Genomic DNA, 26,842 nt, shown 5'->3' on the forward strand with positions numbered 1-26,842 from the left:
CCTCTTTGGGTTGGATAGGATTAACTGACGGGCTAATGGTGTTGGTGTGAATTCAGAAAGCTGGCAGCCAATACGTTGTCCATCTGGACCCATTATTATTGATTTTCGTTGCATTTCCTGGCATCCTTCATCTTTTTAAACTGAGAGGGGCATAAGTATGCCTCATTAAAAACACAAACAAGGCCAAATGGGGACATGTGATTGAAGGAGTGGATGGGTTGGCGATGGATACCATGTTGTGAATCCAGCCAGTTGTGGGTGGGAACTGACAAACCAATTCCTCGATTGTTTAGTTTCTCCATTTCTCAGATGGACTGGGGTCAACAAATCAGATGCTTTTCCTGTTCCCTCCCCATAGCCCAACCTCTTTCTCTTCTCCCAATGCTGATGTTTCTGATTAACTTCTGAGCTCCAAGTGAAAGACATCTTGTACTGAGGAATGGAAGTCTTTTAATCCTGGCATCCAATTACATCACTTGGCATTCCCAGGTGCACAATAAAACCCTCTCTGCTGCAAAAATATGCATCAATTCCTCTAGTGCATTGCACATACTCTCTCGGCCTGGTGCGGTGAATAGTGCCAACATCTGTTAATGTGACCATATCAATCTCTATACCAGCCACTTTTGATGAGCGAGGAAAAATGGCCTTCAGAGATGCTTTTAAGTTTATAAAAACCCAGGCTTTAAAAAGTTCACATCCAGAAAATAAACAGTGGAAACCATAAAGAATGATGAAAGTTTACTAGTAAAAGGTGTTAATTAGTAAAGCAAGGTATCGAAAAGTTAGACTAAGCAGAAAATAAAATTATTAATGGGCAAAAAAGACAAAATGGAGGAATGTGGGACAATGGGATAAGCTGAATTATTAAAGTATTTAAAGCACTCTATTAAAGTTTTTACGACATTAGTGGTTCAGTGTTAGTGGTTCAAGATGTGAGCTGAAAATGTACAAAACCTTCAAATTGTATCCTTCCTAGGGAGACAGAAACTCCTCTGGACGGCACAAGTGGTGGGAACTGCATCAGATGACTTCCAATGGAAAATTCTGCAAGTGGCAGGGAGCCAGAAGACAATTTCTACCCAGTCCACTGAAAAGTTACGCTGCCAATTCAGTAATTCGCGCAGGAAATCCTGCCCAGGGTCATTAGTTTCTGGGGCTAAGTGCCCTGGTTCTATGGAGCACTGACAATGATCTCGGAGTTACCAATGCTGCAATTCATCCTTTAGGCTATGGGGCTGAAATTGTCCTCCGACTGGCAGGGGGCGCACTCACCGATATTGAAGATTTTTCTCGGAGAGTAGAGCGAAATTCAGCACTTTGTATATTTTTTTTGTTCCGGGCGGTGAAATTGAGTTGCGGTGGGGCAGAAGTGCATGGGGAGCGGGGCGGACATTGGTACGTGTGATCAGCGCTGCGCTGATGGCGTCAGAGCAACGCAGACATCCCGCTGACGCGTAGCAACATCCCTTCAGTTAAAAGAGGGCGGCTGTGAACTCTGCAGCCACATTAGTGACACCCACTGGGCCACCGGGGAAGGTTTCGGCCGGGCCAAGGGGTGCCGGGCTGAACCCGGGGGGGCACCGTTGCCGGGCCGACCTCGGAATCGGCCGACCATTAAAATAAAATGGCAGCCGCGGCAGTGCACCCTCCCCTTTAGGGGCGGACGCGCCACCCAGCCACAGGCAGCTTTCCGCAGGGGAAAGCGGTCGGGGGCACCGAGCGGCAGCCAATCCGTTCCCGCGGGGTAACTTCCCATGGGGCAATTTCCCACGCAGGGCGCAAACGGGGTCGCCACTGGTCAGTAAAGGGTCGACGGGGCAGGAACATCCACTGCCCCCCCCCCAAAAAATTAGGGCAACCGAGCGATGAGTGCTTTCCGCACAGTCACTGCCTCTTTTTTAACGGCTCTTTAAAAAAGGGGAAATTTCAGCCCCTATGAGTTTCATCATTCTAGTACAGAATAAAATCAAAAACTTGTGTGTTTTATCCTTACCTTCTGTCCGCTAGCCAGCCAAATGAAATATTCCCAACAATGTCTATGATGCCTAGTATTGACATTAAAAAGGCCGCTTGTTGCTGGCTGACCCCAGAGCTTACCGCGTATGGTACAAGATGCACAAAAGGAGTGTTGCAGCCATAGGCCAAGAACAGCAACGATACACCAAATACAAGGAAGTCTGGCGTCAGGAGGAAGGCGTATTCTTTATACGACGGACAACAGCCACAGGGCTGCTTGTTACCACAGCCTTTTCCGATGAAGTTTGAATCTGCAGAAGGGCAAGGCAGTTGAGGGTCTTCACGTTGTGTTTTATAGCTGCATTCCTCAGAAGGCTTTCTGCTCGCCATACTGCTTACGGTGGAATTGGACAGATCCTCTACAAGAGTGAGGGGCCGGAGCAGGGCACCACAGACGCAAATATTAGCTACAAGGCCTCCAAGGATGAGTAACGCCCCACGCCAAGAGTACTGTTCAATCAGCAGCTGAACCACTGGGGCTAAAACAAAAGTCCCAATTCCACTTCCTGACATGGCCAACCCATAAGCCATAGCTTTTCTTTTACAGAAGTACTTCCCCACAATAGCTATGGCTGGAGAATAAGCTAGAGCATATCCACAACCTGCAACAGAGAACACAATTTTTAAAAATTACGATGTGTACTATTTCATCCAGTTGCTTTCATTTTCAGCTTTCTACTGACAGTAGTCGACAGCACAACTGCTTTTAGTTAGGAATGCAGGCAAATGCACACTCACACACACGCTTCAAAACTACTGCCTCTATCTAAGACGCACCCAACAACTCGAGAAACTTGACGTGTCAATTGCAATAATCTGATGAATAAGCCCAATAGCTTTTGTCCATATTGGGTGGAAATTTCAACTTCAGGAGAGGCGTAAAAAAAATGGTAGCAGATTTTACCTTTGTTACTCAGATAGGTTTAATGAGCTGGGTCTATTTCCTTTACAGCAGCGTAGAATTAGAGGCAATCTGACAGAGGTATATAAAATGATGATGCGTGTAATTCATAGATTATTTCAGTTTCAGATTAAGGACAACCGGGGACACGAGCTTAAACTATGCACAAGTAGGACTAGCCTAGATGTTAGTTGGGTTCTTTTCCCAAAGAGAAGTGAGCCTCTGATTGTGATACCGGCTGGTGTGCTGGGTGCTGACTCTCCATGCCTACAAGAGGGAGCTCGACCAATTCTTTGCAGGGGCAGAGCTTGCATCATATAGACAGTAAGTGGATGTACCAGTTAATGTACACATGGTCAATGTGATCTTCTGTATTGGATTGGATTGTCTGAGATCCTTATTGGCCCTGGGTTTTTTTCCCGATTTCTTTTGCCTCTCCCATGAAAATTCATGGCCGTGTTTGGCGGGGGCAGGGGGGCGTGATGCAGATGGTAGGATGTGTTGCTTCAGGCATCATGAGTGTGGAGCAGGTTTGATGGACCAGCTGGTCTTTTCCTGCCTGTCATTTTTCTAGGTTAGTATAATGTATGCACCGGTGAGTCTGCTCACAGTTTGTAGAGTGCTGTTGCATTGTGAGTGGCTTAGCCAGTTGATCTCCTGGAGAGGTCTCTTCCATCTATTGGAAGGGAAGGGAATCTCCCTGCATGCTGTGAGACCCTCCAGAAGCATATGGAGGGAGTCATGGGAGAGCCTGGGTTCAGCCGGGCACCTCTGTGCAGTGTTTGTCAGTGATTGCAGCACCTCAAGGCTGTAGAACACTGACAGCACAACTGTCAAAATTAATTTGGGCATGGCCCCTTTAAGGAAACCGGCTGATGACAAGTCATCAAAAGACATCACCAGACCCACTTCCTTCAATTGGCCGGGAAATGCCACCGATGTCGCCCACCAGCAGCGAGGCCGGGTCCCACCGAGGTTGGTAAAATCCAGCCTCTCGTCTCTGATCTTCTGAAAGCTGGTGGACAAAAAAAAAACTCACTTCAGGACACTGCAAAACTTATTTTACTCTTTCTGCCTTGATGCCACAAGTAGTGTCTCAAATCACTGCTCCTGCCCATTGTGCTGGGCCAGGAGGATCTTTCAGCCCTTCAGTACAATGGCATTGTGACAGCATTACTAAATTCAGAGCGAATACAAGGACAAAACTTCCTCAAGATGGTTTCTGCAAGATAGAAAAACAAAACGAGATTTTGCCAAAATTAAAAACCTTAATATGAGACAGGTATATAAAGCTAACTCATGTAATCTTTCCCCATTCCATGTTTCTAAACAGTGCAGACAGCAAAATCACTGGGGGTTGTCACAGTGGCTATTTATGCTACTTAAATTTCTGGACCAGGAAGGACTCAAGTGTCTGGCTAATAATTTCACTTCAACAATTTATCACAAGGGCACATTGCCACTAAATTAACATTATGTGTAACCAGCCAAGTGCATTCATACAAACCTGCTTAAAATACTAATGGGACCGCACGCTATGTACACTCGTGTATTAGATTGGGTAGTTAGGCTCCTATTTGGTGGTCCTTTACACAAGCAACTGTTTTCGGTGGAGGGTTCAGTGCTGTACTTTGCCACAGCCTTGCAATGTGCAGTATGCAGCTACTGTATTCACCTGGAGCGGAACAAAGAGTCCCAGACACAACAACACAAGTAAAGTTGGCAATTTTCCACTTTTATGTTTGCTTTGGAAATGCCCCTTTATTTTACTGGTTCACAAACAAAAAGCTCAAGAGACTTTTAACATTCACTTGGCAGAAATACAACAGTAGAAGGCAATTATCAGATTAAGCTTGTCACAACAGTACATCACCCTGCTGTACCAATACACTGAGCCAAGGAGGGGCGAGGCACATACTTGCCATTCGTGACAGTCTCTCATTGACCAATCTTCCTCTGTACCTCCCTCTCTAATATACTGGCATGTTGCAAATATTATCCAAAAAACTTTGCATCACTATCTTAATTTTACAAAAAAATTGGTAGGATTTCCACCGTAAAGATAAATTAAAATAATTTATTCTCTCACACCAGTGCTACCAATTCCTCACCCAGTTTTCTGCCTCCCCACTCTCAAATTGTACCAGGACCCACAGCTGCACCACATTGAACAGTCAGTTAATAATTGGGCCATTTTTTACACTTACCATCGCGGAACGTGCTCTCGACTGGCCGAGAGCTAAATTTAATTATTATAATTAATGCTAATGAACCAGTAATGAGCGCCAGCAGAATTCCCCAATTTCTTTGCGGGTGATGCTACGATACAGACTCAGCTCATTCATATAAAATGGCTGATGAGGATCAGGCACATTGTCAGCTTTTGACTTCTTAAAAGGTAGATTTGCTGGACTGTGCACAGGAGCATTTTTGGTTAATTTAACTTTTGAGAACTAGATTAGTGACCTTTTTTTGCTGCATTTTTGTTGGTTGTATTTGTTTGACTAACTTTTCACCTAGCAAGATTTTTGATTGCTACAACTCAATCTAGATGATGGAAATTCCTTTGGAGTATCTTTAAAGGTGGCAGGATATATTGAGAAGGCTGTTAAGAAGCAGATGGGTTCATTGGCTCTATAAATAGAGGCATAAAGTACAACAGCAGGAAAGTTATGCTAAATCTTTATTAAATCACTGGTTAGGCCTCAGCTGGGGCCTACTCTGGGCACCACACTTTAGGAAGAATGTCAAGGCCTGGGAGAGGGTGCAGAGGAAATTTACTCAAATAATGATGGACTTTAGTTATGTGGAGCGACTCGGGATTGTTCTCCTTAGATCAGAGAAGGCTAAGGGGGAGATTTAATAGCGGCATTCAAAATTATGAAGAGTTTTGATAAAGTAGATAAGCAGAAACCGTTTCCACTGGTGGGAGAGTCATCAACCAGAGAAATCTGTCCCCAGCAGAGTGGAGACGGAGAACATTTTTAAAGTTGTTATGATCTGGATTGCATTGCCTGAAAGGCTGGTGGAAGCAGATTTAATAGTAATTTTCAAAAGGGAATTAGATACATACTTCAAAAGGAAAAATTTGCAAGGTAATGGTAAAAGAGCAAGGGAGTACGACTAATTGGATAGCTCTTTCAAGGAGCCAGCACAGGCACGATGGGCCGAATGGCCTCCTTCTGTGCTATATGATTCTATGGGCTAGACTTTCGGCAACATTCTGCCCATTTAGTGCTTTGGAAGCCATTACTGCCCATTAATTGCTTCAAGTGGAAACTAGCGCCCACTCACTCCCCTTATACTGCCTGCTGTAATTTCGGCAGCCTATTACCGCCGGCGGTAATTTGGGTGATTTTCCATGCACTTCAATGTGCATTGCCCAAATACCGGCCATATTACCGCCGGGCACCAAATTCGGCAATTCGCACAAATTACCGCCAGCATAATGTACCGCCCTGAAAAAGCTGCACTTACCTGACCTTAACCCGACGGTATGGATGCCATGTTTTAAAACGGATGAACTTGAAAAATATGCTACTTTAAGTTGGAGGGAGCATTAAAATCATTTATGAGTGGATTTTAAGCGTGTTTGAAATCAATGCTCATAATCTGAGGGTAAAGTAGTCTATCTAGATAAATTTTTTGGTTGTTTAAGGAAAATTTAATAATTTTTGATAGTTTAGAAGACTTTTAAAAGAATGGGGCCTGCAATTTCTCAGCCAATATTGCTAACTATTCACATGCTGCAGAACAGAGCTGGAAGAAGAGCATTATGTGCCCAAAGAGGTGGCAGACTGCTGAGGAGGAGGAGACCTTACACCCAACGCATTTACAGAGATAAGCGATCATACCTGGACCTGTCCAATAAAATGTGCGTTAGAAGGCTGCGCTTCCGAAAGTAGATATGCCAGCTAATTAAGGGAGACCTACAGCCTACCAGCACCATCAGGACCGCACTGCCCGTTGAGGTTAAGGTGACTGTGGCACTTTCATTCTATGCATCAGGCTCCTTTCAGGCCTCAGCTGGCGACATTTGCAGCATCTCTCAGCACGCCACACATTGCTGCATTAGACAGGTGACAGAAGCGCTTTACGCACGCAGGATGGACTTTATAAACTTCCCAATGAGCAGGGAGGCACAGAGTGAGAGTGCTTTGGGGCTCTGGAGAATACCAAACTTCCCCAAGCTCCAGGGTGCAATAGACTGTACGCACATCAACCTGCGAGCACCTTTAGAGGATGCAGAGGTGTTTCGAAACCAAAAGGTATTCCACTCCCTGAACGTGCAGCTCCGTCAACCACAAGCAAATAATCATGGTGGTAAACGCAAATTTTCCAGGAAGCATTCATGATGCGCACATCTTGCATGAGAGCACTGACTCTGACCTCTATAAAAGTCAGCCACAAGGTCAATACTGGATGCTTGGTGCCAATGGATACGGCCTCACCACCTGGCTCTTGACGCCCCTCTGTAAGCCTCAGACAGATCCAGTAACAGCCACATGCAATATTGCCGAAAAGACAATTGGAAGTAGCGCTTTCGATGCCTGGACCACTCTGGAGGCAGCCTACAGTATCATCCTGAGCACGTTGCGGAGCTCATTGTGGTGTGCTGCATGGTGTGCAACTTGGCGATCAGAAAGAGACAGGAATTGCCACAGGGGACTGCAGGACCACCTCAGGACAGAGGGGATGAGGCAGAGGACAAAGCGGAAGAGGAGGAGGTTGAGGAGGAGTCTGCCGATGAGCCCATGACACCTTCCACCCCTGCACCGCAGGAGAAGCCCCGTGGTAGTTACGCAGCAGCAAAACTGTTACGTCAGGAGCTCATAAATGAACGCTTTGCTTGAACGTTGAGAGTTAAGTTTAAACCTTGCCCAGCCATTGTTTGCAACCCTTTTATTGATTGTTAACCCCTCATTTTGTGAAAGTGAGTGAGGCACTGCACAATAATTGTTAAGTTCAATAAAATGTTATCAGTTTTTTGAAAAATGTTTTTTGTGAAATAAATTAATAAATAAATCTTTTTAAAGTAAATTTGTAACAAAATGTAAACAAAGCATCAAGATCGAAAAAATTAACCATTAAACGTTAAACATTAAACCCACAACGCCCCTCCAAACAGTAAACAATGTTTCATTAAAAGTTAACATTTTTTGAACAATGTCTGCCCCACAACCTGCCAATAAATCTACCTGTGACCACCATTCCCACCACCTCTCTCCCCGCACTCCCTCCCCCACTCCATCGCACCCTCAACTGTTTTCTGGCATCACCCCTACCTCTGCCCCTGCCCGAGTTGGGACCTGTGCGTTGTGCAGCAGGGTGCCTCGAGCGATGCTGCTGTGGGCCGGGGGGGGTGACGGTGGCAGTGCCACGTGTGGGGAATCTGGAGAAGAGGGAGGCTCAGACGTATTGCCATGCTCCTGACGCCCATGTGCTGTCGGCAGTGGTGGAACGACACCGTGGGATTCAGTGTCGTGGACCGATTGCAGCGTCTGCCGCATAGCATCAACAGGATCGGCAGTTCGCCGTATCACCGCAATCAGCACCAGCGTGTCCTCCAATTGGCACGTTGATTACACTGCGACGTTTCCGGCTAGTCCAACAATTGCCTGGAGGAGCTCTCGACCAATGTTAACGCTCCACCTCGACAACACAACCATGCCTTCGAGCGCACCTCCCCTGCCCAAATCAGCCTCCGCGGATTCGGCACGGGGGCTCAACACTCGGTGTGCATACCGCTTGGTCTGGCCACTTCCTCGGAGCCCAATCCATGACATGTGGGTTCGGCTGAGGAAGAGGTGGCTGCAGGTATTACGGACCCTTCAGTTTTTGCACCCCCTTCTTCTACATCCAACGGTACCATCCTGGGGTGGGGGGGGTCAGAAAGCCGGATGGTTTCATCATCATCATCATCCTTCTCCTCTCAGGTGTCCTCTCTGGTCAATTCGGCACTGCCTGCTGATGCTCCAGGTCAGCTAGAAAACATAACAGAAGAGGTAAGCTGAAGGGGAAGGGAGGGAGGGACAAGCTGACATTTTAACGCTCACATTGCGCAGACATATGTAGAGGAGCAACATTACTGCATTATATATCACCGAGCAATGCCACATGCAATGAACATGAACAGAATTTACAGAGACTGCATTGCATTGCACTAAGAGTTCATGATGGTCCCAGCATTACATTACATCACTTGGCATCATTTATACAATTATGGTCACATGACTATATTACATGAACACTGCACGGCCCGGGGATTGTGTGTGACTTACGTGGTAACAACACCTTATCTGCACCTACACGCGTGGCCGAGCGATCATGTGCCCGTGAGGGCTGAGGCCCGCTCTTCCAGATCTGTGAGCTCTCCCAGCTCTGGAGGACCTCCTCCGGTGCGCCGATGCTCACCTCTATTGAAAGCGATTTTTTTTCTGAAAAGATGACAATAGCATGGCATAAGGTTCGATAAAGACAAAGACCTCTGGGGAGGCGTGATTGGCAGAGGTGGGAGGTAGGGAAAACCTGCTTTATTCAGAATTGTCCATATCGTGTATGTTCTTCTTTAAATTTCTTGTCCCAGTTTCCTTTAAAATAAATGACGTTCACAAGGACAAGCTTTGTGAGACCGTCAACAGTTCCTTCAGCCAGTAAGTTCTTGATCTTGCCTTCAATCTGTGCTTCTGGTCAGGAGTTGATCCGTTGCCGGACTTCTGTTATCCAGCGGTACCCTGCTCCTGACAAAATGCCCAGAACACGACCTCGTCATCACCAACACCTTGTTCCGCCAGAGGGACAAGTACAAGGCATCGTGGCAACACCCTCGCTCCAAACACTGGCACCTGCTCGACTAAGTCATCGTCCGAGTGAGGGATCCCAAGGCCATGTGCATCACCCGTGCCATGACAGGGGCAAACGACTGCTGGACGAACCACCCTAATCCGTTCCATCATCAACATTAATATGGCCCCAAAGCGACGACGGCAACAGAAGCAATGCCACAGAAAAATCAACACCGGGGCACTCAAAGACCCAGCTAAGAGAGCCCTATACAGCCAGCGCCTCACGGACAACTTGGCGAACCTTGATGACCCCGAGACGCAGAATGCCCACAGGGCTTGGTCTGCCCTCCAGGCCTCCATAACCCCTGCCTGTGAAGAGACGCTCGGTCACTCAACCAGGAAACACCAGGACTGGTTTGATGAGAATGACCAGGAGATCCAGAAGCTAATAAAGCCCAAGGACATGGCATTTCTGAACCTAAAGCAACAACCCAACTCGGGAGCAGCAAAGCAGCTTTACAGATGGCTGAAGGCCGAGGTCCACCAAAAAACCCATGAGCTAAAGAATAGATGGTGGGTGGAGAATGCACAGGAGATTAGGCAGCTGGCCGACAGCCATGATGTGCGAGGATTCTTCACCGCAGTCAAGTCCACCTACGGCCCAAGCACCCAAGGCCCCACCCCACTGCTGGCCAAGAACGGGGAGACATTTAGCAAGGACACCGAGGCAGTCAGGGCCTGCTGGAAGGAGCACTTCGAAGATCTCCTTAATCGAGACTCTACCTTTGACACGAGTGTCCTCGACTCCATCCCACAGCATGCTACCCGCCACCATCTCAGCAAAAACCCAGCCCTGCACGAGGTAGAAAAGGCCATCCGTCAGCTCAAGAACAACAAGGCAACGGGAGCGGATGGAATCCTCACCGAGGCACTAAAGTATGGCGGAGAGGCACTATTGGCTCGAATGCATGACCTTATCTCTCTCATCTGGAAGGAGAAGTGCATGCATGGAGATCTCAGAGATGCCGTAATCGTGACCATCTTTAAAAAGGGGACTAGTCTGACTGCAGTAACTACAGAGGAATTTCCGTGTTTTTGGTCACTGGGAAAGTCATTGCTGGAATCCTCCTCAACCGTCTTCTCCCTGTGTCTGAGGAAGTCCTCACGGAGACACAGCGCGAATTCCGTCCGCTCCGGGGTTCAACGGTCATGATCTTCACGGTGCAAGAGAAATGCAGGGAACAGCACTAATCCTTACACAAGGCCTTCTTTGATCTCACAAAGGTATTTGACACTGTTAACCGCGAGGGACAATGGAGTGTCCTCCTATTTCGGCTGTCCCCAAAAGTTCGTCACCATCCTCCGCCTGCTCCACAATGACATGCAAGCCGTGATCCTGACCAACGGATCCACCACAGACCGAATCCATGTCTGGACCGGGGTCAAGCAGGGCTGTGTCATCGCGCCAACCCTCTTCTCGATCTTCCTCGCTGCAATGCTCCATCTCACGCTCAACAAGCTCTCCACTGGAGTGGAACTAAACTATAGAACCAGTGGGAACCTGATCAACCTTCGTCACCTCCAGGCTAGATCCAAGACCGGCCCATCCTCTGTCGTCGAGCTACATTACGTGGACGACATTTGCGTCTGTGCACATTCAGAGGCTGAACTCAAAGCCATCGTCAACATCTTCACTGAGGCTTACGAAAGCATAGGCCTTGCACTAAACATCCATAAGACAAAGATCCTCCACCAACCTGACCCCGCCACACTGCACTGCCCCCCAGTCATCAAAATCCACGGCGCGGCCCTGGACAACGTGGATCACTTTCCATATCTCAGGAGCCTACTATCAGCAAGGGCAGATATCGACAACGAGGTCCAACACTGCCTCCAGTGCGCCAGCGCAGCCTTCGGTCGCCTGAGGAAGAGTGTGTTCGAGGATCAGGCCCTCAAATCTGGCACCAAGCTTAAGGTCTACAGGGCTGTAGTGATACCTGCCCTCCTGTATGGCTCAGAGATGTGGACCATGTACAGTAGACACCTCAAGTTACTGAAGAAATACCACCAATGATGTCTCCGCATGATCGTGCAAATCCCCTGGGAGGACAGACGCACCAACGTTAGCGTTCTCGACCAGGTCAACATCCCCAGCATCGAAGCACTGACCACACTCAACCAGCTCCGTTGGGCGGGCCACATTGTCCGCATGCCCGACACAAGACTCCCAAAGCAAGCACTCTACTTGGAACTCCTACAAGGCAAGCGAGTCCCAAGTGGGCAGAGGAAAACTTTCAAGGACACCCTCAAAGCCTCCTTGATAAAGTGCAACATCCCCACCGACATCTGGGAATCCCTGGCCAAAGACCGCTCTAAGTGGAGGAAGAGCATCCAGGAGGGTGCTGAGCACCTCGAGTCTCGTCGCCGAGAGCGTGCAGAAAACAAGCGCAGACAGAGGAAGGAGCGTGCGGCAAAGCAGACTCCCCACCCACCCTTTCCTTCAACCACTGTCTGTCCCACCTGTGACAGAGACTGTAATTCCTGTATCGGACTGTATAGTTACCTGAGAACTCACTTTTAGAGTGGAAGCAAGTCTTCCTCGATTTCACTGGACTGCCTAGGATGATAAGATAATTGCCGATGTACTAGGTCCCATCCTCAATGCCTTTCAACATTGTTCGGTTAATGCACCGTTAGCATGCAAGTGATGCATGATGAGCACATCTTATTAATTACAGGAGAACAATATAACATCATTGATAGTAATGACGTGTAACAGCAAGTTTACCAAGAATAACAAAATCACAATGTGGCAGTTTTACATTTTAAGTAATGAGTCAGTGCATGATTAAAGTTATGAAAGTTATTTAATTTATGAATTACTCTTGCGGTAGAAACAAGGTCGTTTCAGCCCTTGCAGCGCCGGACTGTCCTGCGACGGACCTGGGCAACCGATGACACCGCCTTGGCAGTCTCTGCCCATATTTGCTGATATACGGGCAGGCTGGGTTTTCCACAACCACCCCGGCTCAATTGGTGACAACGTGGCTCCACTTCATGCACCAAGGCAGCTTGGGCATCCAAGGTAAATCCCTTTGCCCTATTCCTCCCTCCTGCCTTTGCCTCGACCATCAACTGATCTTCGATGTCCATTTTTTAATATTTATTAATATTTTTTAGGACTTTTAATGCATGTTTTCTAACCAATCATTACATTAATTTAACAATGAAAGATTAGCAAATGTATTTAATTTGACAGCACTTGACACCAGAAAGGCCCAACAACAATATTTTAATCTGTACTCTAGTTGGGACTGAAGAATTCCACTCACAATTTCACCTCATGGAGCAAGGCAGGAAGCTATCTCTTTAGCTCATCAACTTTATAAGTATTTTTCTCCCTGTCTCTCTTTGATTTCCCCACCTTCTCCAATCTAAGCTTTATGGCAGTTAACCTGATTTATAGAGTAGTTATAATTCTTACCAGTCAGGACTCCCAGTGATAGATACAGGTACTCCAGGCAAGTAGCAAATGAGCTGAGAATGAGGCCAGCAGAAGCTAACACTCCTCCAACAATCACTGCCACTCTAGTGGAATACCGATTGCTAATAATACTTCCAACAGGTGCTAAAGAGAATGAAAAGACAAACATAATGAAAATGATGCACTTTGGCTGTAGCCCTAGCCTGCTTTTGCACTCTGTATAAATGTAAAAACATTAATAAAGCACAGCATAAATCTCTATGCATCATGGGACAAATGCTAAGGCACTTTATTGCGATTAGTGCGATCACACCTTAGGATCCTCACACCAGTGTGACCAAATCCTCACCCAGTGGTACCTAACCCCATCCAAAGCCCTTTCAGCTAGGGCATATCCTACAGCTTTACTCGTTTCTCCAGACCTCAAGGGACAATATGCCCCCATTGCTGACAGATACCATCTTGACGAATCTTCTGGAATTTTTTGAGGATGTAACTAGCAGAGTGGACAAGGGAGAACCAGTGGATGTGGTGTATTTGGACTTTCAAAAGGCTTTTGACTAGGTCCCACACAAGAGATTGGTGTGCAAAATCAAAGTGCATGGTATTGGGGGTAATGTACTGACGTGGATAGAGAACTGGTTGCCAGACAGGAAGCAGAGAGTCGGGATAAACGGGTCCTTTTCAGAATGGCAGGCAGTGACTAGTGGGGTGCCGCAGGGCCACTTCCTTAAGTACTCTGGGATGCAGACTATCAGGCCCTGGTGATTTATCGGCCTTCAGTCCCATCAGTTTCCCAAAGACCATTTCCTGACTAATGAGGATTTCCCTCAGTTCCTCCTTCTCACTAGACCCTCAGTCCCATAGTATTTTCGGGAGGTTATTCGTGTTTTCCTTAGTGAAGACAGAACCAAATCATTTGTTCAATTGGTCTGCCATTTCCTGTTCCCCATTATGAATTCACCTGATTCTGACTGCAAGGAACCTACATTAGTCTTCACTAATCTTTTTCTCTTCACATACCTATTGAAGCTTTTGCAGTCAGTTTTTATGTTCCCTGCAAGCTTACTCTCATACTCTATTTTCCCCCCGCCTAATTAAACCCTTAGTCCTCCTCTGCTGAATTCTAAATTTCTCCCAGTCCTCAGGTTTGCTGCTTTTTCTGGCCAATTTATATGCCTCTTCCTTAGATTCAACACTATCCCTAATTTCCCTTGTTAGCCACGGTTGAGCCACCTTTCCTGTTTTATTTTTACGCCAGACAGGGATGTACAATTGTTGTCATTCATACATGTGATCTTTAAATGTCTGCCATTGCCTATCCACCGTCAGCCCTTTAAGTATCATTCGCCAGTCTATCCTAGCCAATTCATGTCTCATACAATCGAAGTTACCTTTCCTTAAGTTCAGGACCCTAGTCTCTGAATTAACTGTGTCACTCTCCATCTTAATGAAGAATTCTACCTTATTATGGTCACTCTTCCCCAAAGGGCCACGCATGACCAGATTGATAATTAATCCTCTCCCGTTACACAAGACCCAGTCTAGGATGGCCTGCTCTCTACCCATGGATTTTCAGGAATTAAATTCCACAACTTTGGAGTTTTCCCTGAAAACTGTAAACTTTGAGGGAGAGGTCTGGGAGAATTGGAGGGAGTTAGTGGTGCATCACAAATGGGGAAGGGTGGGTGGGGGGGCTTGGGATTTGGTGGCTCTAGGGTAGAGATTCCAAAAGCAAGAAAGATTTGCATTAATATAGCACCTTTCACAACCACCGGACGTCTCAAATTGTTCCTCGCCCTCATTATATCACGTTGCAGAATCAAAGAGAGCATCTAATCTTGGGGATGAAGTTCTTGGTAGTTCAAGTCAAGAGGGTGAAAATGACAAATGCATGGAGGGTAGCCAAGTGATTAAACCCTCCGAACCGCTCACTCGCAATCGGTATGATCGTGTTGTGCATTGGGAATTATTTTGGATTTCAAGCAATTTTCAAACTAAATATTGACAGCACAGATTTTTTAAATTGGCAGATACATTTTTGTGAATGGACCAGTCAGGCTTTAGTCAGATGGAAGGCCTTCCTTCTCAGCTTCTTAGCATCCTTCCTTGAAGCAAAATAGGGCTGGAAGGAAGGGGGCTAGTCCACTATTCACTCATTCAGTGCTGAATAACATCACTTGCTGCCAACTTTTCTGTCTCCACAAGAAACAGATGGGCCAAAATTACCCTGTTCTGCGCCTCCGGGGGCACGAGCAGGGCACAAAACTGTTTTTGCCGGCGGGGGGGGGGGGGGGTGAAGGCATTACAGGCTCCCACGAAATTGTGCGGGAGTTAGCGGAGGCGTGAACACAGTAGTGTCGCCGCCCCCCTCTCCCCCACCCCTCCAGGCTGCCGCGCCTTCGCCGATGATGACATTGCCGTGCGCGGCGGCCCTTTTGCTGCCCCACGCCGGAAGTTGCCTAGTTCCCGTGAGACTGTCGTGGGCAATGCCCACGCCAGGTCGCGGGTCACCACCCAGGCTGACCTTCGCTCCTGCGATGGAAGTTAAAGGTGAGGTACGCCGCGCCGAACGCCACCATTTGTTTTCTTCGGCTAACTCCCCGGTTGGCCTGTGCTCCAGCAATGTCGCATGGTCCAGGCCACGATCGTGCAGCCTGGCACTCTCGTTTGGATGCCGGGCTGCGGCCACAGCACCACACAGCCCCGGTGGCCCAGTGGAGGCCATCAATGTTTGCAGCGGCCCTCCCCTTTAACGGAGGGGTGTTGAAGCGCGTGAGCACTATGCGGAGAAGCCACATAGTGCTGCTGATCCCGCTCCGCGTAGCGCCTCAACAGGAAGTGGAGCATGTGGCATTGCGCTCCACTTCCTGTGACAGGCAGTTACCCAAATTTCGCGGCCGGGGCAGGACGTCCTGCAGGAAGTCCCGCCCAACTCGGTTACCATCCCCAAATGGGGTGTAACCCAATTCGCCCCCAGAGTCTGCTTTCTGTGTGGAAAATAGAATGGGGAGGTAATTGGTGCAAATTGAAAAAGTGCTGAAATAAAAACCACAAATAAAACAATGTTCATATAAACTCGTACTGAGATTGTACCTCATTAAATAAAGGAACTAGTCAGTCACCAGAACTCCATATCAATGGTCAGTATTGGAAATAACTTTTGGGCATTAAAAGCGTATCAGATACCAGCAATAGATTGTAGGCAATTTCTTTCCCATGACTGAAAAGAAAAGCTCTTTCGCTCATCATAATACATGTTGTAATTTAATCGTTTTTTAGCATCGATTTTGGGAGCGATTGAAATATCACACGCACACACTTCTGGGAACAAATGATAAGAATCTGATAACAGATGCTTAGTGGGTGGAGATTGGCATTATTGATAAGCTCGGGTGCCAGATCTTGCTGGTTTTAACTTTAGAAAAGAGTTTGGCACTTCAATCTCTGAAGTGTCCACGCAGTGGAATTAAAACTCATCAAGGAGCAGAACAAAGGGAGTTCCCTTTCTTTACAAAAACAAAGACTCGCCTCCCCGCCTTCCCCCCCCCCCCACTTCTTTATTTTCTGTTTGTTTCCCTCTGTTTTCCGCGGCAGCTAGTAATCATTCTGCCATTCACACCCTAATTAGACTCACCGTTTGTTTCCTAACCTGTGCTATTGAATTGTAAAACAGGCTCATCATTCCCTTTGTCTCTCAAATTTCTTTTGCCTTCCATCCTAACACAGATATTCCCTTCTGTTCTTCCCCCCCCCCCCCCACTCTCCCGTTCAGGGCCCCAGCACTTCCTTAAGAATCTGTTACATTTCAAACTTTCGCCAGTTCTGACGAAGGGTCTTCGACCTGAAACATTAACTCTGTTTCTCTCCACAGATGCTGCCTGACCCGCTGAGATTTCCAGCATTTTCTGTTTTTATATTATATAAAAGGGAGATCTATGACAGGAATTAAAAGATTTCAGAATTGAAGCCTGACCTGTCACAGGAACAGGAGTAGGCCATTGAGCCCCTCGAGCCTGTTCCACAATTCAATTAGATCAAGGCTGAACCTTGACTGAACCCCATATACCCGCCTTTGGCCCATATCCCTCAACATCTTTGGTTAACAAAAAATTATCAATCTCCAATTAACAACTGATCTAGCATCAATTGTCGGTTGTGGAAGAGAGTTCCAAACTTTTATCACCCTTTGTGTGTAGAAGATTTTCCTAATTTCACTCCTGAAAGGACTGGCTCGAATTTTCAGACTATGCCCCCTGGTCCTCGACTCCCCAACCAGCAGAAATAGTTTCTCTCGATCTACCCTATCTGTTCCCCTTAATATCCTGAAAACTTCGATCTGATCACCCCTTAATCTTCTAAATTCTGGGGAATACAACGATAATTTGTGTAATCTCTCCTCATAACTTAACCCTTGAAATCCAGGCATAATTCTGGTAAACCTATGCTGCACTTCCCCCAAGACTAATGGGGCAGAAATCCCCACCTCCCCGGGTCCGTCCGGAGTGTGTACAGACCGGGGAAGGCATCGCAAAAGCCAGTTTTCAGCGCAAAATGCGCATGCGCTGAAAACGGGCTTTTCCGATCTGTCCAGCTGGAGCTCGACAGGCCCTCTGTATCTCATTCGCACGGGTGAGATTGCGATATTTACCCAAATCTTGCCCAGTGGATGTCCTGAAAACTCTAGCTCCTGGTAAAAGCAGGCGCATAGCCCTCTGTTACAGGCATAAGAGTTTTAAAATACACAAAAACATTTTAAAATAAAATTATAAAAACACATTTTATTGTTAAAAACCCTCCCCACTACGGTAAGTTTATTTTTTTTTTAAATCGGAAAAAGATTTTTTTTTATAATATATAAATAACTTTAATTTAAATTAATAAAAATATGTGGTGTATTTTTTTTTTATTCGTGTTTTGGGTGTTTGGGGAGGGTTTCTCATTCATAATAATGGGAACTCCAACTTATGGAGTTATGAATGAGAACATACTTTACCTGATTGGCTGCCCAGAGCCATGTGACTCCAGCTCCAGCCCTGCGCACGTCCTGACGTGCACGCGCTGCGACGCGCAGTCAGTGCTGGCCTCAGGACCCGGAACTCGCGTGGGCGCAGTAGCTTCAGGGAAGTGCGCATCTTTTCCCCTCGATCGCCCGCGGGAAGCAGCCGACCGGGATTTCTGGGTCAATATATCCTTCCTAAGGTGTGGTGCCTAAGAACTGCTCACAGTCCTCCAGGTGTGGTCTAACCAGGGATTTGTACAGCTGCAGCTTAACTTCTACCCATTTGTATTCTAGTCCTCTAGATATAAAAGCCAGCGTACCATTAACCGTTTTGATTATTTTCTGTACCTGTTGATGACATTTTAATGATCTATGTACCTGAACTCCCAAGTCTCTTTGGACCTCCACTGTTTTTAAGCTTTTCACCATTTAGAAAGTGCCCTGTTCGAGACATGTTCAAAATGATGTGGAACGAAGACAGAGCTAACTGCCTTTTTCCAGGACCAAATCCGTGACTTCCCATCTAACGGTTTTCTCTCTCCTTCTCTCCTGTTCCCTTCAAGATCCCAACCTCCTGCTCTTGAAACCAACTTAGGCCCTTGGAAAATGCTACTAGTCTCCAAGCAATCACAGATCAAGTCATTTCCTGAAAGAAAGGGTTTGCTGCTGGCTGCTCTGCATGGTTACTCTCATGTATCCTACATGGTTACTGCTTGTACTATCACAAGGGGTGCCACCAGAGGGCACCGCAGTGGGAGACTTGTAGGTTACCTGTACAGGTGTGCCTGGCCTAGTATAAAAGGCAGGCCACCAGGTATGATCCTCCCTCTGGAGTTACATTAAATGGACTAAGGTCACTACAGTTCAAGCACAACACATTGTCTCATGGAGTCATTATCAGAGCATCCAAAGACATAACAATTGGCGACGAGATTTCAGACCTCCACGCGAAACTGGCTAACCTTGCTACGTTGCAGCAGTTCGCCGATGGTGATGATTGGGACGCCTTTGTGGAGAGGCTCCACCATTTCTTCACAGCAAACGACCTGGCAGGTAACAATACGGCCACACTGGCTGATAAGCGCAGAGCTATCCTGCTAACCAGTTGTGGGCCCACTGTCTATGGCCTCGTCAGGGACTTGCTGGCACCAGCGAAGACAACGACCAAGACATACGAGGAGCTTGTAACGCTGATCCAAGAACAACTCAAGCCCAAAGAGAGCATCCTCACAGCCAGACACTGGTTTTATACCCACCGACGGCCCAAGGGCCAGGAGATCACAAAATATGCTGCAGACCTCAGGAGGCTAGCGGCACCGTGTGATTTCGGCGACCACCTCACCGAAGCGCTGTGGGACACCTTTGTCATCGGAATCGGCCATGTGGGCCTTCTGCATAAACTACTATCTGTGGATACCACAGTCATACTGCAGAATGTCATCTCCGTGAGCTAAGCATTCATGACCTCGACCTGCAGCTCTAGGAGGATGACTCATCCTTAGGGCTCAACCCAGCAAGTACTGTGCACAGAGTGGCGCCTTTTAGAGGCTGGACTGTAGAACGTGAACCTTCTCAGGGATGAGAGATCAGGCCCCCGAGTCCCTTAACTCAGAGTCCGCCGAGGGGGGCTAATCGAGTAGCTCCATGCTGGCGTTGCGGAGGGAATCACAGGGCTCACCCGTGCCATGTGTAAAGTCTGCAGCACAAAGGGCCAGCTCCAGCGAATGTGTAACAGAAATATGACTCACTGTGTCGATGAAGAGTCTGCAGATGGCCATGAATCCAGCGCGGATTATGAAGCGATACTGAGAGAGGCAGCTCAGCCCCACGGTGAGGTATATAGCATGTTTACCTGCACCACCAATTGTTCCCCATTGAGGATGGAAGTCGAGATAAATAGTGTTCCAATCTTCATGGAAGTGGACACGGGGGCGAGCCAGTCAGTAATGAATCAAGAAGCCTTTGAGAGGCTATGGGACAATCAGGCTGAACGACCCAAGTTGGTCCCGGTTCAGGCAAAGCTGCGCACCTACACCTATGAACTTATCCCAGTTGTTGGTAGTGCGGATGTAAAGGTACTCCATGATGGCGCGGTGCACAAGTTACCCCTGTGGATTGTTGCAGGTGATGGACCAACGCTACTCGCAAGAAGGTTCATGGAGAAGATCTATTGGAGCTGGGAAGATTTCATCCCGCCAGCGATCGATGTCCCCCGCACTCAGAGGCAAAGCAAGCCCCCACCTGAGGTTGGATCCGGCACCAGAGAGCAGACCAGCACAGCACCCGAGGCACAGACCGCTCAGCACGACTGCGTGGAGATGATCCAGCTGGGACGACCCGAGCGCACTATCCAGGCTCAAGTGGCAGGACTCTGGAGGAAGAAAATCGGATCCAAAGGCGATTTCCTAGCCTCTGTGACAGAACCCGGGGAGAAGAGGATCACAGCAGTCGACATCGTGAATGGAAGAAAGATGGTGCCCAAACCACGAGATGAGGCGCTGAAGAAAAAGATGGCGGTGGCCAGACCACGAGGTGCAGCGCTGATGGAGCAACACATGGCACCAAACGAAGAAGAGGATTGGGGTAAAGATAGCAAGGCTCTCTTAAAGGAGGCCTGCAACTCAACACACTTAAAGGGACAGTTCCACACACTCAATCAATGTCATAGCAACTGTGAGTTAGATATAAAATGTGTAATTGATGATCAGAGTTGTGTACATGCAATAAGCAAGGAAAAGTCGTGCGGTTGCGATCGGAGCTACAGGTTATTCACAATAAGTAATGAAACGTTGTGCGATGTAGGATTTCAACTGCATACAGCCAGTGCAGTGGGCAAACACCCATCGGGAGCACACAGGCATAGCAAGCTACCTAACGCTGTAGCCTGCGTCCCTGGGACCAGAGCGATGCAAACAGTGATGTGACCACAAACAGCTAATACATACAAGCTGCAGAGCAAGTGATCTCAGGAAGGCAACGGCACTGGTATCGACACCATGCCCCTGATCGGCTCCACCTCTCAGGCACCCGATGGCTCCAACTGCCACGAGCCTGAAAGAGCAAACTGCGTTAAGGCGCAGCCCCCAGACCCTATCGCCACCAAGGCTATACCTGGGAACGAAGGGCCACCCACAACGGTTCTCCCAAATGGGACTGGGACCAGCCAGGATCCCAAACTAAATAACGCCCAGGTAAGTGAGTCAGCAGTTCCCTGTGCACTGCCAGACGACTGCCCCTCAGGGAGCAGCAGCGATCCAGGGTGCAAAGCAAGGACAGGGAGGTCACAGGCATCTGTGAACCTGCCCGACACTAGGAGCAATGGCAAAAGCCCCAAGAGCAGGCAACTTGAGCCAACCGGGTTCCCACTGCCAGCACTGGGCACCATGCCACCACCAGACTACCTGGACACCATCCTGGCACTAGTCTGTCCTCACGCACTGGTGCTGACCCCAGCACTGACTCCTATATACCTCACCATTCAACTGTACTTACCTCACCATGGTAGCATGAATGCAACACGGTAAATGCAAATGTTTTTTGGACTTGAATGTATATGAAGGTAATGAGCCAACGGCACAATCTATCTGTGGGGGTGGGGGGGGGGGACGGAGAATGGAGTGGTCATGGACACACAAACAGAAACCACCAGCACCTCTACTGCCAACGAAATGCCACCTACTCACCCAAGATGGAAACGACCCTCCAAGGGTCAACCAGATAGAGCTAAGCCCAGAGCACAGTCAATGCAGAGGCGATTTGCACTAAGGGCTGGGGGGAGAGTGATGTCATGAATCCTACATGGTTACTGCTTGTACTATTACAAGGTGGGCCACCTGAGGGCACTGCAGTGGGAGACTTGTAGGTTACCTGTACAGGTGTGCCAGGCCTAGTATAAAAGGCAGGCCACCAGGTGTGATCCTTACTCTGGAGTTACATTAAATGGACTAAGGTCACTACAGTTCAAGCACAACACAATGTCTCGTGGAGTCATTATTAGAGCATCTGAAGGCATAATAGTCACAAGTTCAGCTTGGCATCCAAATAGCAACCTCATTGCTGATTAGAAGGATAAGGGCAGTGCCATCTGATCACAAATCTGGGTTACCATTGTTTAAAGTTTGTGGAGAATCTTAAAACAGCAAGATGAAAATGTGCGTATTGTTTTGCTGCCTCATCCACTCCAACTGTAATGCAGCTTTGTGCTAAAACACAGCTGATAATTTCCAGATCCTTTCCAACCATATCGTGCCCACCCACCCCACTTCTCCCGGCCCACCTGCAGAGACCAGGTGGGAAGAAGCTGTCAAAATGTAGCAGGGGCCTTACCCACCCGTTTCCTGCCCTGATCTGGCCGTCTGTAATTTTAAATTGAAGGCAGCAAGGACACTGCTACAAGCCGACAGGGTCCTCTTTTAAATATACAGGTCTGCTATTTTAACCTGAGGCTCGAGCAGGGGAGCAGTAATGGACTCCCCATCAGCCCAAACCTGCCGGCAACAGTAGACAGGGCCAGAGGAGGCACAACAACGTAAATTTAAATATCTTAATTTGTCCCTTATGGGCAAGGAGGAGTAAGAGCACTGCTCTGAGCCCCATAAAGCAGCCCTGGGTCTTCTCCGTCCTGGGCTTGTCCCTCTCTCCCCAGGACTGCCATGCCCCTGCTGAGCCTCACTGATCTACTTACCTGGTGCCAGGGACCATTCCCTCGGTCCCCGGCAATGGCCTCCTACCACCCAATTTTAACTTCCCGGCCACTTCGGTTAAAAGGTTGGCAAGTTAAATCAGCTAAGCATCCTTACTGCCACAGCACTTACCTTGCCTCATTCCCTGCCCGCCCGCCCCTCTGCCCCCACCCCCCAGGAGGTCAAATCGAAGCCAGGGTGTCTGTGGGTCTAGGTTTCCTTTGCTTGCAGTGATACACAGAGTCCCTGCAGTTCGTGCAAGTTCAGCTATCGTCAAAAGGTTACCACCCATTTTTCTCCCCACTCCCGAGACCCCCAGCCAGGAAAAAGGAAAATCTGTAAATTCTTCTGATGATTACAGCAGTGCAATGGGTGGTCAGGAGACTGACGTCAAATTTGGGAGGTTTCTCGAGTCTATGGAAGGATTTGTCGGTCTAATTCAGAATCAAAACTGCCTGCAATTTCTCAGCCCTTTGCACCGACCGGCTCGATTGGTAACTAGAAAGAACTGCCAAGGAAACGTCCCAAGATTACTTGGAATTAATGTTACATTTGTACCCAGGCTTTATTCAAAGTACAGTCACTTTACTCCCATCCTGTTACTGAGTGACTCTGGCGAGGAATAATTAACAGACAGCAAGTGTGCCTACAGATCACTAGAATATAATATTTCATTACAAATTCCAAACAGCAATTTAATTTGTATCATAAAAGGTTACAATTACTCACATCAGCACATTTGTGAATGGTTAAACGGCAAGTAAGTCAGCTAATTAATTACAAGCCTCTGATCCGATGGCGACGTTGCCATGGCAGCAGAGCATAGAACCTGGCACTTCCCACCGACTTAGTGAGCAAGTCAAATTTGTTTGGTTTTGTTCTGTTGCGAGGGTTGGCATAACTCTTCCTGCGGCATTACTTATCTGCAATAGTCCAGCATCATTATCATAGGTCACCATTATAGAAACATAGAAACATAGAAAATAGGTGCAGGTGTAGGCCATTCGGCCCTTCTAGCCTGCACCGCCATTCAATGAGTTCATGGCTGAACATGCAACTTCAGTACCCCATTCCTGCTTTCTCACCATACCCCTTGATTCCCCTAGTAGTAAGGACTTCATCTAACTATGGAGCTCTCATTGCAATAAAGATGTTTCGATGGTTTCAGCAGAAGCTCTATTCTAGCCAACATACTACATAGGCACAGCAACAGACCATTCGCCCAACCAATCCACGCCTGCTTTTATGTTCTTCCCCCTAAATGCATCGATATTATTTGCTTCAACCACTCCCTGTGGTGGCGAGTTCCACATTCTCAGCACTCTTTGGGTAAAGAGGTTTCTTCTGAATTCCCTATTGGATTTCTTGGTGACTATGTGATATTGATGGCCTCTAGTTATTCTCTCTGTATCCACTCTATAAAAATCTTTCATAATTTTAAAGATCTCTATTAGGTCACCCCTCAGCATTCTTTTTTCAAGAGAAACGAGACCCTGCCTGTTCATCCTTTCCTGATATGTATACTCTCACCCTTGTAAATCTTCTCTGCACCCTCTCCAGTGCCTCTATATCCCTTTTATAATATCGCGACCAGAACTGCATGTAGTGCTCTAAGTGTAGTCTAACCAACGTTCAATACAGCTTTAGCGTAACTTTCCTATTTTTGATTTCTATCCCTCCAGAAATAAACCCTAGTGCTTGTTTTTTTTTTATGGCCTTGCTAACCTGTGTCGCAACTTTTAGTGATTGGTCTATTTGTACTCTGAGATCCCTTTGTTCCTCTACCCCACCTAGACTCACACCTTCCAAGTAATAAGTGGCCTCTCTATTCTTCCTACCAAAATAGAATACCTCACATTTATCTGTGTTCAACTTCATTTGCCATTCTGCAAATGTATTAATGAAGAGCGGAAAGCTCAAAAGTAGGAACTAATTGATCAGTTCCCAATAAAAGGAGCTTTTTATTATCTCCTTTCCTCTGAGCTATGCTTTGTTCTTCTGTTTCCCAAAATCCTGGTTGCCCCTAACACCGCTCCAAGTCAAACGTGAGCAGAATGTTAGAGAAAATAAATCATTGCTGTTATATACACACACACACACACAAAAAACGTCACGATGTACAGAATGTTATCAGGAAGCAGGGAGACGGGAGACATTATTTATCGATATTGGCAAGTGATGAGCTCGAGCAGAAGGCTTAAGAACAAATAAGTTGAGACATTTTCTTGTCATAGAATCATAAAGCCTATGCACAATTCTAACAGTAATCATGTTGCCGATGATTATGATCGAAGCTCATGACTTCAGTGAGACAGAACAAATAGCTGCAATTAAGCCACTGCCGCTCGGAACATGTGTTTGAACCGAAGGGCTATGTGCAGCAAAATGTGCCTTAACTCCACGTGACGCAGACTTTCCTAGTTGTACTCCAAACACTCACCGAACACCATTGTAGTGCAGTCAACAGTGGAGTGTATCCATGCCGTCATTGCGTAATCCTGAGCAAAATAATTCTGGAACTCCACAAAAAATATGGAGAAGCATCTAGAAATCCAAAACAACGTTACGTTAGCAGCTATGTGAACTAAAACCAGAAATTGTTCAAAATATACAACAAGTGCATCAACATCTGGAAAATGGAAAGATAAATGAATACCTTGGGTAAGACAGTAACGGGTTTCCCTAGTCCTATGTCTGCATGTATTGGATGCTCTTGCATAGAATTTAAGGTATAGAAACAAGCCACTTGGCCTAACTGGTCCAAGCTCCGCACGCGTCTCCTCCCACCATTCAGCACATCTTTCCATTCCTTTCTCCTTCATGTACTTATCTAGCTTCCTCTTAAATGCATCTATGCTGGTTGCCTCAACTATTCCTTGTGGTAGCGAGTTCAACATTATAACCCCTCTCTGGGTAAAGAAGTTTCTACCAAATTCCCTATTGGATTTGTTGGTGACTATCTTATATTTATGGCCCCTAGTTTTAGACTCTCCCACAAGACCTCTATTAGGTCACTCCTCAGCCTTCTCTTTTAATCTGTTCATCCCTTCCTCATCCTTGTTAAAAAATGGTTTGCACCTTCTCCAGAGCCTCCATATCTTTTTTGTGACATGAAGACAAGAACTGGGCACACATTCCAAGTGTGGTTTAACCAAAGTTCTAATGAAGTTTAACCTAACTTCACCTTTTCAGTTTTATTTCTCTAAGAATTGAACCCCAGTGATTTGTTTGCATTTGTATGGCCTTGTTAACCTGCAGAGCTACTTTTGGTGAGTTATGACACTGTACCTCCAGATCCCTTTGCTCCTCTACCCCATTTAGACACTTATTATCCAAGGGGTATATGGCCTCCTTATTCCTTGGGGCCGAGATTCAGGATCTGTATAAAGCCCGTTACCGCCATTTAGCGGCGGCCATGCGGTGGAATCGAGTGGCTGCCACGTTCCAGTCCATTGGTCCAAATTCAGCTCGGGGATTTTTTTGGCTGTCCCCACTTCCACCCCGCTGCTGCCGACTGCCACAAGAGCGTCATCCCGCACCTCCATTTCAATCAGCCCCAAATTTGCTGAAAAAAATCCACGAGCCACTGAACGGTGCCCCCCCCCCTGCTTCAGATCCGAGCCTTTACCCTCTTTATACTTCTTTCTCCCGTTTTTCTCTCTTTCCGATGGTCAATATCCAACGTGTTGTAAAATTGCTGTGATGTGGCTTGGGACATTTTACTACATTACAGGCGCTATATAAATAAAAGTTATTATTAAAATTACACCCAGATTCGGGAACTGGGAAATCCTCACCCACCCCCACCCAGGTCAGAACTGGAAAAGGAACCCTGATGGTTGTTGTCTTCGTCAGCCACATGAACAGGAGCCACACAGCGTGTGTGATGTTGGGAGGAGGTTCGAAACTGCGTTCCCACCCTTCACCATTTTTATATGCCTGAATTCAAGCACGGGAAGGCCACCCGTC

General features: G+C 47.2%; 1 protein-coding gene across 1 annotated transcript in view; it reads right to left on the reverse strand.

Moving 5' to 3' along the window:
- Positions 1-26,418, reverse strand: part of LOC139256107 (monocarboxylate transporter 12-like) — a 33,703-nt gene extending 7,285 nt beyond the window's left edge. Inside the window, exons 1-4 of the mRNA XM_070874123.1 lie at positions 26,271-26,418; positions 25,314-25,457; positions 13,190-13,333; positions 1,997-2,621 (exon numbers count right to left, since the gene is read on the reverse strand). Of these exons, the coding sequence (XP_070730224.1) occupies positions 1,997-2,621; positions 13,190-13,333; positions 25,314-25,457; positions 26,271-26,418 (1,061 nt within the window). The remainder of the gene's footprint in view (positions 1-1,996; positions 2,622-13,189; positions 13,334-25,313; positions 25,458-26,270) is intronic.
- Between the last annotated feature and the right edge of the window lie 424 nt (positions 26,419-26,842).

Source organism: Pristiophorus japonicus, chromosome 3, assembly GCF_044704955.1.
Source record: "Pristiophorus japonicus isolate sPriJap1 chromosome 3, sPriJap1.hap1, whole genome shotgun sequence".
Taxonomy (NCBI): domain Eukaryota; kingdom Metazoa; phylum Chordata; class Chondrichthyes; family Pristiophoridae; genus Pristiophorus; species Pristiophorus japonicus.